We start from the raw sequence: 15,191 nt of genomic DNA, 5'->3' as shown, positions 1-15,191 counted from the left end.
ACCTCCTTCCTCACTCTGGAGCTAATAGCACCAGACATGATTAAGATGTCACACAGGAGCTGTGACTGGGGCTTGGGCCCAACCAAGACTTTACAACTAAATGCTCCACTCTCATTTGTTCCTCTAAAGCTACAAGGCAGTCAGTTGTGAAATTGTAGCTAGTCTCAGCACAACAGAGGGATAAACATAAACATGAGAATAGTTGGTATAACCCAGAGCCATCTGTTTAGAGATAAACTCTGTTATAATCCAAAAGTGCTTCGAAAGAAAAGGAAAAGCCGCACTCTAGTAGCTCCGATGCAATCATTTTTTCACCAATGTTGACAGCAGCAGTCTAGATTTGAGCATAATCCGAAAGTGCTCCATACAAGAATTTACAATACTATCCTTCACCTCTGCTTGGCTTTGGAACATTCTCAGCAAATTTAAAAAAAATGGTAATGTTCTAGGAACATTCTCCAACTGGTTTAAAAATAGTTCAGGGAACGTTAAGAAATAATGTTCTTCTGTGAGAATTTCAGTACTAAAGCATAGTGTTTCCAACAGGTTTCCTCATGGTTCTATTTAATGTCAGATTCTCAAATTGGTCCAAGAACATTAACAACGTTCTTTTGTGGCAATTTCAGTACTTCAGCATAATGTTTCCTCATGGTTCTATTTAAAGTCATGTTCTTAAATTGTTCTGAGAACGTTAAGAAAACTTTCCATAAACACCACAAGAAAACTTTAGTAACGTTCAGAGAACTTTCTAAGAACGTTATTTAAAAACATATACATTCCCTTCTTAGCGTCAACAAAACACTAATTGGCCACACCTGATCTTAATGAGTGCTTGTTTCCTTTGAAATGGAGTCTGTTTGAATCATAGAGAATGATATTGGCCAAAAGGCCGTATTAGCATAGGCAGCACCATTGAGGGGTTCTACCATTTTAATGTAGTTAACTGGGTGAGACTTCAACTTCATTGTCTGATCCCTCCAGGTGACCCTGTTGGAGTCATGTCCAACTGGGTCATCAGGAGGGATAAGCCAATCGTGAATAAAATGGACTTCAAAATGGAGATTGCCTCAATGGTGCTCCCCATGCAGTCACAGATGCTATAATGGCACAGATACAAAGATGAGTCCTCTATTTATCTCTATGGTTTGAATATATTAAAATGAACAGCTTGTATTTGTAAAAGAAACATGACATGCTAGCTCCCTCCTGGTGCCGCAGTGGACTAATTCCATGTAAAGAGAACAGAAGATTATAGGTTTGAATGTCACCGATGCTGTCACACTAAAAAATAAATGTGGAAATTAATTTCCGTATGTCCTATCTGTGCTTGGAGTAAAAAGTTAACCCAAAATAAGCTAGCAGTGTTATTAAAACTCTTATTGAATCATCCACTGAAAGTTGTTAATAAAACCTCCAAGGAAAGCGTTCACGGAACCAGAGTAAAACGTTCTTAGAAACATAAAAATGCAGCAACATAAAAATAAACGTTCCCAGAACAAGCAAAATGTTTAAAAAAAGAATGTTCAGTTTTACCAGTCAGGAAACGCATGTCTTTGTTAGCACAACTTCTGGGTATTGTTCACAATTAACCCCAGGGGATTCATAGTTCATTAACTCATAATTGCTGGACCTCAGATCACTGCATTTAACCCCCTCATTAACCACTCATTTGATTGTCAATGTGACATTTCTTCTCCTGTGTTTTATGGTACTTTGTTTACTGTCAGCGAAGCTGTGTGTGGCAAAGCTATGCAGGCAGCTCATTGTCCCAACCACCACATCCAATAATAAGAGTCTAGCACCCACTTGTGGCGGCTGGTTTCCACTGCATTATATTATGTGGTAGCAATTTAGACTGGGATAGTTAATTTTTCTAAAACTAGATCAGCTTTAAACATACACTACATGACCAAAAGTATGTGGACATCTGCTTGTCAAACATCTCATTCCAAAATCATGGGCATTAATATGGAGTCGGTCCCCCCTTTGCTGCTATAACAGCCTCCACTCGTCTGGGAAGGCTTTCCACTAGATGTTGGAACATTGATGCAGGGACTTGTTTCCATTCAGCCACAAGATTTTGGGCGATTAGGCCTGGCTCGCAGTCGGCGTTCCAATTCACCCCAAAGGTGTTCAATAGGGTTGAGGTCAATGCTCTGTGCAGGTCAGCCAAGTTCTTCCACAACATTCTCGACAAACCACTTCTGTTTGGACCTCGCTTTTTGCACGGGGGCATTGTCATGCTGAAACAGGAAAGGGCCTTCCCCAAACTGTTGCCACACGGTTGGAAACGAAGAATCGTCTAGAATGTCATTGTATGCTGTAGCTTTAAGATTTCCCTTCACTGGAACTAATGGGCCTAGCCCAAATCATGAAAAACAGTCCCAGACCATTATTCCTCCTCCACCAAATTTTACAGTTGGCACTATGCATTCAGGCAGCATTCTCCTGGCTTCCACAAAACCCAGATTTGTCCGTTGAACTAACAGATGGTGAAGCGTGATTCATCACTTCAGAGAACGCTTTTCCACTGCTTCAGAGTCCAATGGCGGCGAGCTTTACACCACTCCAGCCGATGCTCGGCCATGAAAACCCATTTCATGAAGCTCCCGACGGACGAACAGTTCCGAACAGTGATGACGTTGCTTCCAGAGGCAGTTTGGAACTTGGTAGTGAGTGTTGCAACCGAGGACAGGCGACTTTTATGCGCTTCAGGGCTCCCACTCTGAGCTTGTGTGGCCTACCACTTTGAGACTGAGCCATTGTTGCTCCTAGACGTTTCCACTTCACAATAACAGCACTTACAGTTGACCGGGGCAGCTCTAGCAGGGCAGAAATTTGACAGACTTGTTGGAAAGGTGGCATCCTATGAAGATGCCATGTTGAAAGTCACTGAGCTCTTCAGTAAGGCCATTCTACTGCCAATGTTTGTCTATGGAGATTGCATGTCCGTGTGCTCGATTTTATACACTTGTCAGCAATATAGTGTATCTTCGGTTCTCTCCTGAGATCCAATATAGTGTATCTTCGGTTCTCTCCTGAGATCCAATATAGTGTATCTTCGGTTCTCTCCTGAGATCCAATATAGTGTATGTTCGGTTCTCTCCTGAGATCCAATATAGCTGTTTGCATCATATCTAGTCTTTTTATTTTTCCACCTCTCAATTTAAAATAGTCTTTCTTAAAATAGGCTATTCAATTGGTGATCATACACATTTGCAACAATGTAATACATGGCAATCAAAGTATACAGAAAGACGAACAGCATCAGTTTCAATGGCAATAAGATTTTTATTTAAACATTAAGGCAGTGTTTTTGTTACACTGCTATCCACAAAGCTTGCTGGTGGGCATGTAGAATTAAACAGTGTGAATAGTTGTTCTGTAAATACCAACCTTGCAGCAAGCCACAGAAATATTTACATCTCTTCAGTTCTATATACAATTATACAGTGGGTTATAATTATTTAAAAAAACAAATCATTACGCACAATACGATTGTTCAATGTCAATGCTACCCCCCCACCACCTGTGGACAATATAGGGATCGTATCGGCCCCTCGATTAATTTGTTTTACGTTCGTTTTGAATAATTCCTTTCATCACAAATGAAATGCTAACTATTAGCATGGAGAGTGTCATGACCATAATCAAAGCAAGCGGTGTAAGAACAAACAGAAACGAGTGAAAAGCAGAAATCATTCAAATACACATCAGTACATTTAAAACAACTGATTATTCTCGTTTCCTCTGCTATTTATTTAGCCAACACATCTGGATATGGTTTTGTCTTGTTGTCACGTCAAACTTTACTGTCACTTTGCTTCCTCCCGATGACTTCATGAATAGTCAATTGATATACAAGTGAAGACACAAACTATCTTATAATACAAAGCTGGGGTTACCTTGTAGTTGGTTGGGTCCAGTTACAAACTTTTCATTTAGCTGCACCTTGACTGATTAGATCTAAACCATGAGCAGTATAATAGGTAGCCAGAGTAGAAACTTGATGTAATCCAGTGAAGAGGAAGGAGAGTGAAAGCTGTCCAACTGTTCCACGTTCATTACTAACACGTCTCCATCATGACTAACTCAACTCCCTCTTAACTAGTGGACAGGATAACACACTGCAGTGCAGTCCCTCTAAACAAGTCACACTGAGAACAGCTGTGCTTCTCTGGCTTCAACAGTCAATACAAGCCATGGACACCATCACACTCAATACAAGCCAGGGACAACAACATTAAAATGGACAAAAACTTAATCACACAAATGTAACAGTAACTTTTGGACTGTTTAAACCTCCTTTGAATCAGGACCATGCCAGAATATAATACCTTTCACTAAGGACTGAGGGTATGTTGCCTGAAAAAACAAATTGGGCAATGTTTATATGATTGCCTTTCAAACAGCACCCTTTTTACATCTTTCTTCTTGGCATTCACCTTTTATATGGCCATTGCTTAGCCTGCAAAGAGCAAGAGGACATTCAACTTTGACCATGTCGTTGCCCATTGTCATGGTAACCTGATGTGACAGCAGCAAGTTCTACAATCCTCAGACAGAATACACTGCTTTTCATTTCTTAACATTCACAACAGTAAGTTAGCAGCTCCCATTGTAAATCATGTGTAAGTTAAGCGCTAAGGCTGTGACAGATTTGGACAAAAAAAAAGACATCAAAAGAAGGACATTTCATCTGCTCTTGGTTTCAAAATTTCCCTGCATAAACACTTATAACCCTGGCATGTAGAAAAAAAACATTTCAAAAAATGTGCGTGTCACTTGGTAACTACTACTGTATATGTAAAATGAATGGCACTTAACACTATGAATCTTAGAACTGTACAAAATCGGTCTAGATAAAAATGTGCGTCTGGCCTGGTGAGGCAGAGCTCCGCTTCCTCTAGACAGTAAAAGTTCAGAGGTCAGACGTCACAACAGGCAGCTCCTAGAGACAATAGGCATTCCATCCTAGAGACAATAGGCATTCCATCCTAGAGACAATAGGCGTTCCATCCTAGAGACAATAGGCGTTCCATCCTAGAGACAATAGGAGTTCCATCCTAGAGACAATAGGCATTCCATCCTAGAGACAATAGGAGTTCCATCCTAGAGACAATAGGCATTCCATCCTAGAGACAATAGGCATTCCATCCTAGAGACAATAGGCATTCCATCCTAGAGACAATAGGCATTCCATCCTAGAGACAATAGGAGTTCCATCCTAGAGACAATAGGCATTCCATCCTAGAGACAATAGGCATTCCATCCTAGAGACAATAGGAGTTCCATCCTAGAGACAATAGGCATTCCATCCTAGAGACAATAGGCATTCCATCCTAGAGACAATAGGCATTCCATCCTAGAGACAATAGGCATTCCATCCTAGAGACAATAGGCATTCCATCCTAGAGACAATAGGCATTCCATCCTTGAGACAATAGGCATTCCATCCTAGAGACAATAGGAGTTCCATCCTAGAGACAATAGGCATTCCATCCTAGAGACAATAGGAGTTCCATCCTAGAGACAATAGGAGTTCCATCCTAGAGACAATAGGCATTCCATCCTAGAGACAATAGGCATTCCATCCTAGAGACAATAGGCATTCCATCCTAGAGACAATAGGCATTCCATCCTAGAGACAATAGGCATTCCATCCTAGAGACAATAGGCATTCCATCCTAGAGACAATAGGCATTCCATCCTAGAGACAATAGGCATCCTAGAGACGGACTTCCAGCTGGCCAGCCGGGGCTCACACTACAGCCACAGCCGGCACCACCATGGTCCAAGGGGCATAGAAACATAGATGGCTTTTATTTGTCACCTCTTTAATGCAAGCACATTCCAACTCTAATGCCGGGAAATTTGCCCTAAAGCAGCTTTAAGGTTGGTCTCTAGCCGCACTAAGCGGACTAGGTAATATTTCACTAGCTGTGATTGTCGCTTGAGTGCGGGAACACTAAATCATGTATGTGGCAAGACCAAAAGAAACAGATGTTAAAGGAGGACGCTTCTATTAGTAGGATTCTACACTCTTCTTGAGTCCATTCTCGCCTGCCCGAAACACACATTCTTAAAAATGCCATTGTGAACAGATTGACAACTAAGTGCTTAACATCCAAAAACAGTCTCAACAAACACATAGACATGATTCATATACAAAGAGTGAGAAAGTGTCACTTGTCTCTTAGTGCCATCCATCACACTCACAGTCCACTCTCTATTGGATGCCTGGAGAACATACGCCGCCACCGTTCTCCAATAACATTTAAAATGTATGATGACATCATCAGCAATGGACAGCATGTATACCCTGTTAACCAATGATATAACCCTCCCACGTACCCCCCCAAGATAAATCGTTGCAAATAAGAAACAATAACTGACACCATCAAAATTCACCATCAAAATTACTAACGGTCTCAGCTCACTTTCAAACACAAGACTGGACTGACTTGATTTAAAAAGGAGAAAACTAAATAACAAACACACAAAAACAATGTGTTTTTTCCCTCCTGTCCATCATCTGATAGTGGTAGAAATGCACCGGCCGTCTGCACAGTGTCCACTGTAATGTACTGTACTCTACTACACTATGGATGCCATTTGCCTGGCTACCTGCCTGTCCCTCTGCACAGTGACATGGGTCAGTGAAGGAGTCCACTTCCCTAGCAGACCTCTCCATGCAGAGCTCTGTGTGGTTAACTCCGTGTCCATGGGATCATTGGCAGAAAGAATGAGAGATCGAGATGGTCAATGGAGGCAGCAGGCTTCTCTTGAAGCCCTGCTCACAGCGCCCAGAGAGTAGAGCAGGATTCCTGTACAACAGAGGACACATCCAACCTTGTCCAGGGCCAGTGAATCCATCAACAGGTCAGATTAAAACACATGAGCATCAGACTATGTGGCCGTATCAAGTCCCATCCACAATCCGTAAAAGACACTAGAAACGTACAAAAAAAGTGAGTGAATTGATGTGTCCGTATTGATAAGGCCAGCAAGAGGGAGGGAAAGCAAGTAAAAAAACAAGTGATTTTCCTTTAGAGTAGTCCTGGAGTGAGTGTATACACAGAAACACCAACACACACACTCACTGAGCAGCAGTGTTTCAGCACACCACCATCAACGCTTGAGATGCTCAGTCTGCAGTGTGAGATGGGAGGCTAAGAGGTCACTCCTTTCCTGGGTGGAGAGTGTAGAGTGGGGTGGAGAGTGTAGAGTGGGGTGGAGAGTGTGTGTGTGTGTCTGCAGCAGCAGTGGAGGTGGTTGATAGTTGGCGGGTGCTGTTCTGTTCCATGGCAGCGTCTCTCACTCGCTGTCAGACAGGGTCTCGTACTGAGAACACAGCAGGGGCTTTGGTTCCTCCTCCCAGGACCGCCCCTGCCCCAGACCCTGGGCCCCTAGCTGGCCAGAGGAGGGGGAGGGCGCTGACACCGGCATGCCACCGGGGAAACGCATGGTCAGGGGGTTACATGGGAAGGGAGTGGGGCCTGCAGGAAGAAGAACAGCAACAATACATCATTGAGTGCTGACCATGATGCCATGGGTACATCTGAATATGATCAGTGGGGGATGAGATGGTGTAGACGTGAGAGGTGCAGTATGGGCAGGGAGAAGGGGAGCCGTACCTGTGGAGGAGGGCCGGTCCTCCCAGACACGGTTGATGAGGGGTGTGCGGAGGTTGGTATCCCCCTCAGAGTGGACAGAGGAGGGTCTCTCCCCCCCTGACAGGCCCGGCCCGGGGGATTTGGCCTTCCGCCCGTTAGAGCGCCCGCTACCCTTTGGCTTCCCCCCACCTGCAGGCAGAAGAAGGGAACAAAACACAGCCCTGTGGTTAATTGACCAATTATATCCAAATTTATCTACATACCAGGTTCCATACATCTGAAGTTACAACTGTGAGAAACTAGTCTAACAGATATTAATGAAGTAGCCTAAATACAATATTTCATTTGTTATACATACATTACGGCTTCATAATTGGAAATAGTGCCGGCTATGAACACCAGTACATATAATGCACAGAGACAATACCCCTACCCTGTAACTGAGTGGAGGCTTATGACAGAGGGAGATTTGTGGGGTAATACCACACCTTGTAGTGAGTAAGAGTCCTCGGTCCGTCCGTCAGCGAGAGGATTAGCGTCATGCACACTGGCAGCCATGGCGTTAATAGCATTGGAGGAGGGAGGGCGCTCCTCGGCCTGGTCATCGTACTTGCCCATCAGGGCCTTTCTGATAATGGCTTCCAGGCCTATGGTGTTACCGGATGCCTCAGGAGCCGGGTGGCTGCGGATACTTACAGGTCCTGGGAGGCAAGAGGGGACAGGGGGAGGTTAGAGAGGGTGAGAGGGACATAACCAAGGCATTGAGTAGTGGGAGAGAGAGAGATAAATAGAGCAAGAAAGAGTGAAATAGAATTGAAATGGAAAAGAGCCAATATGAGAATGAGGAGACAGGGAAAGAAAAGGAAGAGGAGAGAGAAAGAGTGCAGTGGAACAGCAGAGGGGAAGAATAAACCAGGCAGCATATCCTCAGAGAGAAAGAGAGACGCAGATTTTGTCAGTGGGCATTATGTAGGTTAGGAGAGAGAGGGTGGGGTGTACTTTAGATTACACCCAGGATGCAGCTACTGCTCTCCAGTCTCCTGTGACTAGCCTAGCTGATGCACATGCCCTAAAGCTTCAGGGGCACATAAGGGGCACATAAGGGGCACATGGCCATATCTATACAAACTGGAGGAGAGCCTCTCTACTGTAACATGCTGATCTATACCACCAGAGTTGGGGAGTAACTATTACATGTAACGGATAAAATATATTTTTTTAATTTTTTAGCATCCCTTACAAGCCAAAATATTGTAATCAGATTACACATACTATTGAAAAACTAGATGATTACTTCTAGGATTAGTTTTAAATTCAGAAAGGATGTTCGCGGGAATTTTTTTCCACCTTTCTGTTTTCTCAACGACATTCAATCCAGCATTGAAAAAAGGTGCAAGTTTGTTCCGCCGGAGCGAGTCTGACCACAAGTCAGAGACTGATGACACACTAAATGGGTTTGATGGATCACAGGAAAAAAACAGGAATAGGCTTTTGTAGGCTACAGTCCAAGCAATATCTTCTAAAACTATTTGGCTAATCTATACTTCCATAATTCCAAGTCCTATTCTTGAAGATCAAGGGGTTCAATTAATTGGAATGACTGGCAATCTGACAGACTTTGGTTTTTAATGTAAAGATATCATTTGATCGTATTATTATCTGTAGTAGAAAGCGATTGGTTAGAAGAAGCCTACATAACCAACCCATAAAGTAAAATGTAACATCCATTTATGGCCAGCTATGTAAACTTTAACATGATTTATCCTGCAACAGATGTCGTTCAATTGGTAATATTATTTTATCTTATTTTAATGTCTTAAGGGGAAAGTAATTTAAAAGTAACAAAGTAATCCAATTACATTACTGAGTTTTGGTTATCCAAAAGTTACGTTACTGATAAACATTGGACAGGTAACTAGTAACAGATTACATTTAGAAAGTAACCTACCCAACCCTGAACACATAACAGCAAAACTAGCTAGCACAGTCCACGGTGCATAAATCACAGAAAAACTAGGACTACTCTAAGCACGTTATACAACAGCATTGTGGTTGAGAGTAACACTAATCCACCTCTCACCACAAATATCCCATGGTAATTAATCTCTATCTTACCTGCAGTGGTAGAGGCAGGCATGTTGAAAATCTCTGTTCCTGGCTGGCCAGCATCTGTAAATAGAAACATTATATTTTTTAAAGCATATTCTCTTTGTCAATGAATACAGTATCTACAGTACTACAGTATCAATGCTGTATGCGGTCACTGTGGGGGTTGGACTCACTGAAATCAGCGTCACTGCCGACCACGGTCATCTTCTTGATCATCTCCTGTTTCTTGGACTTGACAATGGCCGAGGTGCTCTCAGTGAGCTTGCTGAAGAAGGCTGGGGGCTGGGTGTTGGGAGGGGAGCGAGAACCCATGCTGTGGGGAGACATCCACGTCTGGTTAGCATCAAGAGAACTACTGTACTACACACAATAGAACATACAGCCCAACATTTTTACCAAGAGTTGTCAAGAAAATGTGTTAACAATAACGAGTACATAACTAACATTGTGCGTTAGAGTGATTGAATGACTACTAGCTGTGTGAAGAAGGGAAGGAGGAAGGGTGAGGCCTTACCCCTGCTCTCCCTGCTCGTTGGGGTAGGAGGCCCCTTGTGTCTCTGGTTCAGACATGGCTCCTGCAGGGGACACTGGCTCAATGCCGTCTGCAGACATACTGACAGGTGATGCCTTGGGCTGAGGAGACCTAGGACACACACACACACACTAATAAGCCACTGGAGTATAGTAGTTAATATTCAACTTCTACATTTCCACATGCTGGTAGATATATTATACATAACATGCTGACCACACCGCTCGGTTTACGCCTGCGAGCGTTGCAAAATAAATGTACACATACATGTTACTTAATCATTGCATCCAAAGTGCTCGCGCTCGTCAACGAGCCTCGGCCTAGCCAGGCGCTAACATAGAACCTCTCCCATCTCCTTGTTGGTGTTTAGGAGCATATACCCACGTGGGTGACGGAAAGCTGAACTGAAGTCCACACTCCAGTCCAGTTGGTGGTGGTAATGCACCTTAAAGTTGGTTGCCAACCGCCATATAAAGTCCAATGAAGAAGAAGCCTGATGGAGGAGAGATTACTAGAAACTAACTCGTTACCCTTTTATCTGTGGATTAATTGTCTGAGTAGAGGACCTTGTGCATTTCAGGTAAAATAACAACCCAATGCTTATATCCCAGGACAAATTAGCTACCAACAGCAAGCTAGCTAAATTGCCATGAATGTTTAATGCTTTTAGACCTGTCCCCAAATTAATATAGTTGGTTCAGAGTTATTGCTTTACCTTTAGGAGTAAAGAATAAAAACATGAATGCTATATTGAATGCTATATAGTTGGTTCAGAGTTATTACTTTACCTTTAGGAGTAAAGAATAAAAACATGAATGCTATATTGTACATAAAGTAACCTAACGTAGCAGGCGTAAAATATACACCTGACCGTCGACGCCGCTAAGGGTGTACATGAAGTAACACACAGTCCTGGGCCATACCCATCTCGGGTACGTTCCCCTCCTGTCCCCTCTGGAGTGTAGCGAGGTCCCTGGCTAGACTCCTGGGAGGCAGGCAGGGCATGGGGAGCGCTAAGGGGCCGGGTCAGGTCCAGGACTGGGTTGCTGTGGTAGGACTGCTGCTGGGCCTGTTGGCTCTGCCGGGTATAGTCCTTGGTGATCACCTCCTGTTACCCACACACAACATCACAGACACAGGTCAGACACAGGTCAGACACAAGACAGGCAGCAAGGAGGAAACCTACCTACTTCTAGTGACTTCTATACTCCCACATCCCCAACCCGTTCAGCAAGATCTTTACCTTCCACTTGTCAGCCCCCAAGAAAAGCTCCCCATTTCATTTCTACAGAAGACTTTGATCTGAGAAGAACTGTATTGAAATCATCCTTATCATGGTAAATGCAACACTGATATAATACAGTAAAATATAATACATCTTTAAGATCAATATGAACACCATGTCATTAACTAGGGGGCTTACGCTGATGTGCTGCGCCAGGGTGACCACCCTCTGGCTGCCTTTCGTCAGGGGGGATTGCTGGCCTGGGGACAGCCTCTCCTCGGAGGGAGGACGGTACGGACCGTGCTGCTCCATGGGCATCATCTTCTGTTGAGCTGAGTGTCCAGGACACAGCCCAACACACACAGATTGCACGCAGGGGTGGAGCCATACAGAGCGCGAGCGAGTGCACACACACACACACACACACACATTAAGCAGCACCACCAGGTACACAGACACACACAGAGGGGACAAAGAAGGCAGAAATTCAGTTGCTTGGGCCAGTTTGAATAGAGGCAGCTTACAGGCAGAGCTTGTTATAAAATAAACAAAAACACATGCATCATTAAAAAATGTCTTGTTTTCAAAATAAGTCCATTATGTGCACTGCTGACATTGTGCTCGGTAAACATTGCGTGACATCTGTGTATAAGAGCGCAACAGAACTTTCCCTTCTGCAGAAATCCTGTCTCTACTATGGGTTGTCAGCCAGTGTGTTGGATTTGACAATCTACTTTAGATGACTATTGCTTTATTTCCATATTGCACTCTACTCAAAAGGAGAGACGCACAAATCTCAAACCCCAAAAATCTGACTAAGAAGCTAAGCGGTGACATAGAATGGTCCTTAAATTGATGCGCTTTGAAGAAATGGTGCCAAATTTAAGGACCACCGAACACTGCTGCTGCTTTTCACTCTATATTTATGATATAGGCCTAGATTTCAGCAGATCAAATCCTTTAAAAGTGTGCTAGCAACAAGTGTGTATGCTGTAGTAAAGTACCAGTTAAAATGGACCAGGACGTTCTCAGACAGCCCTAGTAAGTTCATTGAGGAACTATTTTGAGGTCATTCTCCCAGGGGACTTTAGGGAGTGCCCTAAGCCAATTTGACTAATCTCTGGCTTTCATTACAGAAACTGTGCGCAATGCGCATACAGTGTGTGTTGTGCTCTGGAATTATTCTGCACCAGAGCATTCATCTTTGGAGCAGCTGATGTAAGTCAGTCCACCCCTGGAGGGCAGCATAGTTCCCTGGAGTCCCACTGTGTTGAAGACACTCATCTGTTCTATTGCTAGAGCTTAGGAACAACATGACACGCTCTCTTCGACTGTTGCTACCATCTCTCAGAAAATAGTGTCTCCGGTCCATTTGAAATCCAGCTTTATAGTGGACTACTGTCTTCTCTCTGTAGCATTGTGAATGTATTGTTTAGCTTTTTCCTAATGGAAAATACTGAACATGCAACAGTATAGAAATATATCACAGTCTGTTATACCACAATACTTCTCTGAGCTTTACATGCACACACTTGCCCTATATGCATGTCAGAAATATTGACGTGGCACATAGCTTAACAAGTGTAAAAACAAGATTAACATTTTTTTTGTGATGGAAAAGTCTGAGGTTTTGTTGAGAGGTGTGCGTTGAGTGGTTTACATGTGGAAAAATCTGCATAAATTACAGTGAGGCATAATAAGGGCATGCAGATACTTTGTGGCCTGAAGATGCAGCACCCCTCCCCACCCTGGATCTTTTTTTGGGTCTCACCACCACCCCTCAAGCCCTCTCCCTGCCCCCCACCTCGACCCCCCTCCAGTGGAAGAGCAACACTATCTGGAGCCCCAAGGAGGGTCTGTCTGGTGGCTGGTGGGGCTTCAGGCTAGTGATGCACTCTGGAAGGCTCGCCTGAACATTTCCTACTACACCACTCACACTGGTTCATATTGAGAGAAGCCGACTGTCACACACCACAGAAGAAAGCTTAGGTCATTTAGGTAATCAAGCTAGCAATATTCTGCCTTACTTCTGGCACATTTTAGGTTTTGTGAGGTGAGTCTGTAAGGAAGGTGTCATTACTAACTATTAATCGAATATTAACAGAATTACTACAATCCTAATAAGCATACCAACATTACATCTCATAGATTAGTTTCTAATCTGGAACTATCAAACACTACAGGTGAACTAAGTCTGCAATATGGGGGGGTGCCACATGGAAGATCGTCATGTCCTGAAATGAAAATAAGAAGCAGCAAAGGATGTTATGCTTAAATTTTCAATGAACGATACCTTAAAGGGCACCTAGGATCTTTCTCTTCAAGGAAATACCAATTGAGTTCTGTATTTTTGCCATAATAATTGTCTATACATAGTAATTTAATAAAAACGAGCTGGATAATTTGATTTATCCAGCTCGTCAGCCGCTTTCATCTCCTTAATATTCTGTTCATATCTAGTAAGTCAGCTCCAGTTTCTGCTTTTTCTTCTGAATGTCAAAACGTGTTAAATAATAATATTAGATGTTCTTTTTTTTCTTTTTCAGAGGTCACCTTTGGTGGTCTTCAAGTACCCACATTTAAAAAACAAATGACATAGTTTTAAGTTACATGGGAAAAATGTTAAAATAGTATAGTGTTGGGAAAAAAAACGAAAACATGTAAAAATGAATTGGATTGATTTGATAATGCCAACCACCACAGCGTGCAATATGCCACAGACGAACGGGGGGAGGGTCTGGGTGATGAGGGGACCCTGGGATCCAGAGCGTCTTACCATCACTGGCGCTGTTGGCCACGAACGAGCCCGTCTCTGGCATCCCCGTTTCACAAGAAATTTGACGCATGATAATCGCGTTTATGAAGTTGGCCGCAGTCATGGTGGTCTTACCGAGTGATCGGAGCTCTTGTTCCTGAACGGACATCGGTTTGTTTTGAGTCTTTTCCCTACTAGGCGTGCCACTTTCTCCGCGGCCAACATGGCTATCCGACTGGGGGGGCAGCAGGTGAGGTGGGGGCCGGCCTGAGTGGTGAGAGGCTGCAGAGCCCTGGGGGTAAGGCACGGGGTAACCCCCTTGGTTAGGGCTGGCCAGCTTGGGGTCAGATTTGCTGGAGGATATAGAGGGCCCATGTAGGTCTTGGGAGTGTTTAGGAAGGCCTCCCCTGCTCTTGCCACCATCCCGGCCCATTTCCTTGGGGTCCATGCTTGGTGGGTAGCCATCAGTAGGCATCCCGGTCCTCTGGAGGTGGCTGTAGCCTGGGTAGCGATTGGAGCCTGGCATGGACCTGGGAGAGGTAAACCAATCACTAAAACAGTCAGTGAACATGCCAACCACAGATTAACCCCCACTACAGCCTGCACATCATATTTAGAAGAAACACAGAAGGAGCACATGATATTCAGTGAACCAAAGCACATACTGTAGGAGACACTTAGCCATTTATCCGACATGTTACCGTACAGCTTACCTTAGCACAGAAGGGTTGTTGTGGTCACTGACAGGCAGACTCTTGCCCCCAGTGTTGTGCAGGACGCTGGGCCTCTGCTGGACACTGTCCTGGGTACGAGGGGACACCGGGGAGTGCTGGTGGCTGTAGCCGGAGTGGGAGGAGGGCCTGACACTGCTGCTACCACCGGAGCTGTGCTCTGTGCCTGAGTGAGGGAACAGAGGGAAAACATTACACACTGCACAGAGTAACATCTTTCATC

General features: G+C 44.0%; 1 protein-coding gene across 11 annotated transcripts in view; it reads right to left on the bottom strand.

Annotated features, from left to right (window-relative positions):
* Positions 1–3,271: 3,271 nt before the first annotated feature.
* Positions 3,272–15,191, bottom strand: part of LOC129853338 (nuclear receptor corepressor 2-like) — a 191,610-nt gene continuing 179,690 nt past the window's right edge. For 10 of the 11 annotated variants that reach the window (XM_055919266.1, XM_055919274.1, XM_055919273.1 and 7 more), the window contains 10 exons: positions 14,951–15,134; positions 14,259–14,767; positions 11,681–11,814; positions 11,181–11,365; positions 10,240–10,368; positions 9,899–10,038; positions 9,732–9,785; positions 8,105–8,317; positions 7,638–7,805; positions 3,272–7,499 (listed from right to left, as the gene is read on the bottom strand). In XM_055919266.1, the coding sequence (XP_055775241.1) occupies positions 7,318–7,499; positions 7,638–7,805; positions 8,105–8,317; positions 9,732–9,785; positions 9,899–10,038; positions 10,240–10,368; positions 11,181–11,365; positions 11,681–11,814; positions 14,259–14,767; positions 14,951–15,134 (1,898 nt within the window). In that variant the 3' untranslated portion in view covers positions 3,272–7,317. The remainder of the gene's footprint in view (positions 7,500–7,637; positions 7,806–8,104; positions 8,318–9,731; positions 9,786–9,898; positions 10,039–10,239; positions 10,369–11,180; positions 11,366–11,680; positions 11,815–14,258; positions 14,768–14,950; positions 15,135–15,191) is intronic. The other variant, XM_055919277.1, reaches the window with a different exon arrangement.

This window comes from Salvelinus fontinalis, chromosome 4, assembly GCF_029448725.1.
Source record: "Salvelinus fontinalis isolate EN_2023a chromosome 4, ASM2944872v1, whole genome shotgun sequence".
Taxonomy (NCBI): domain Eukaryota; kingdom Metazoa; phylum Chordata; class Actinopteri; order Salmoniformes; family Salmonidae; genus Salvelinus; species Salvelinus fontinalis.
Note: the sequence above shows the minus strand (reverse complement) of the source record. Positions and strands in the feature narration are given on the sequence as shown.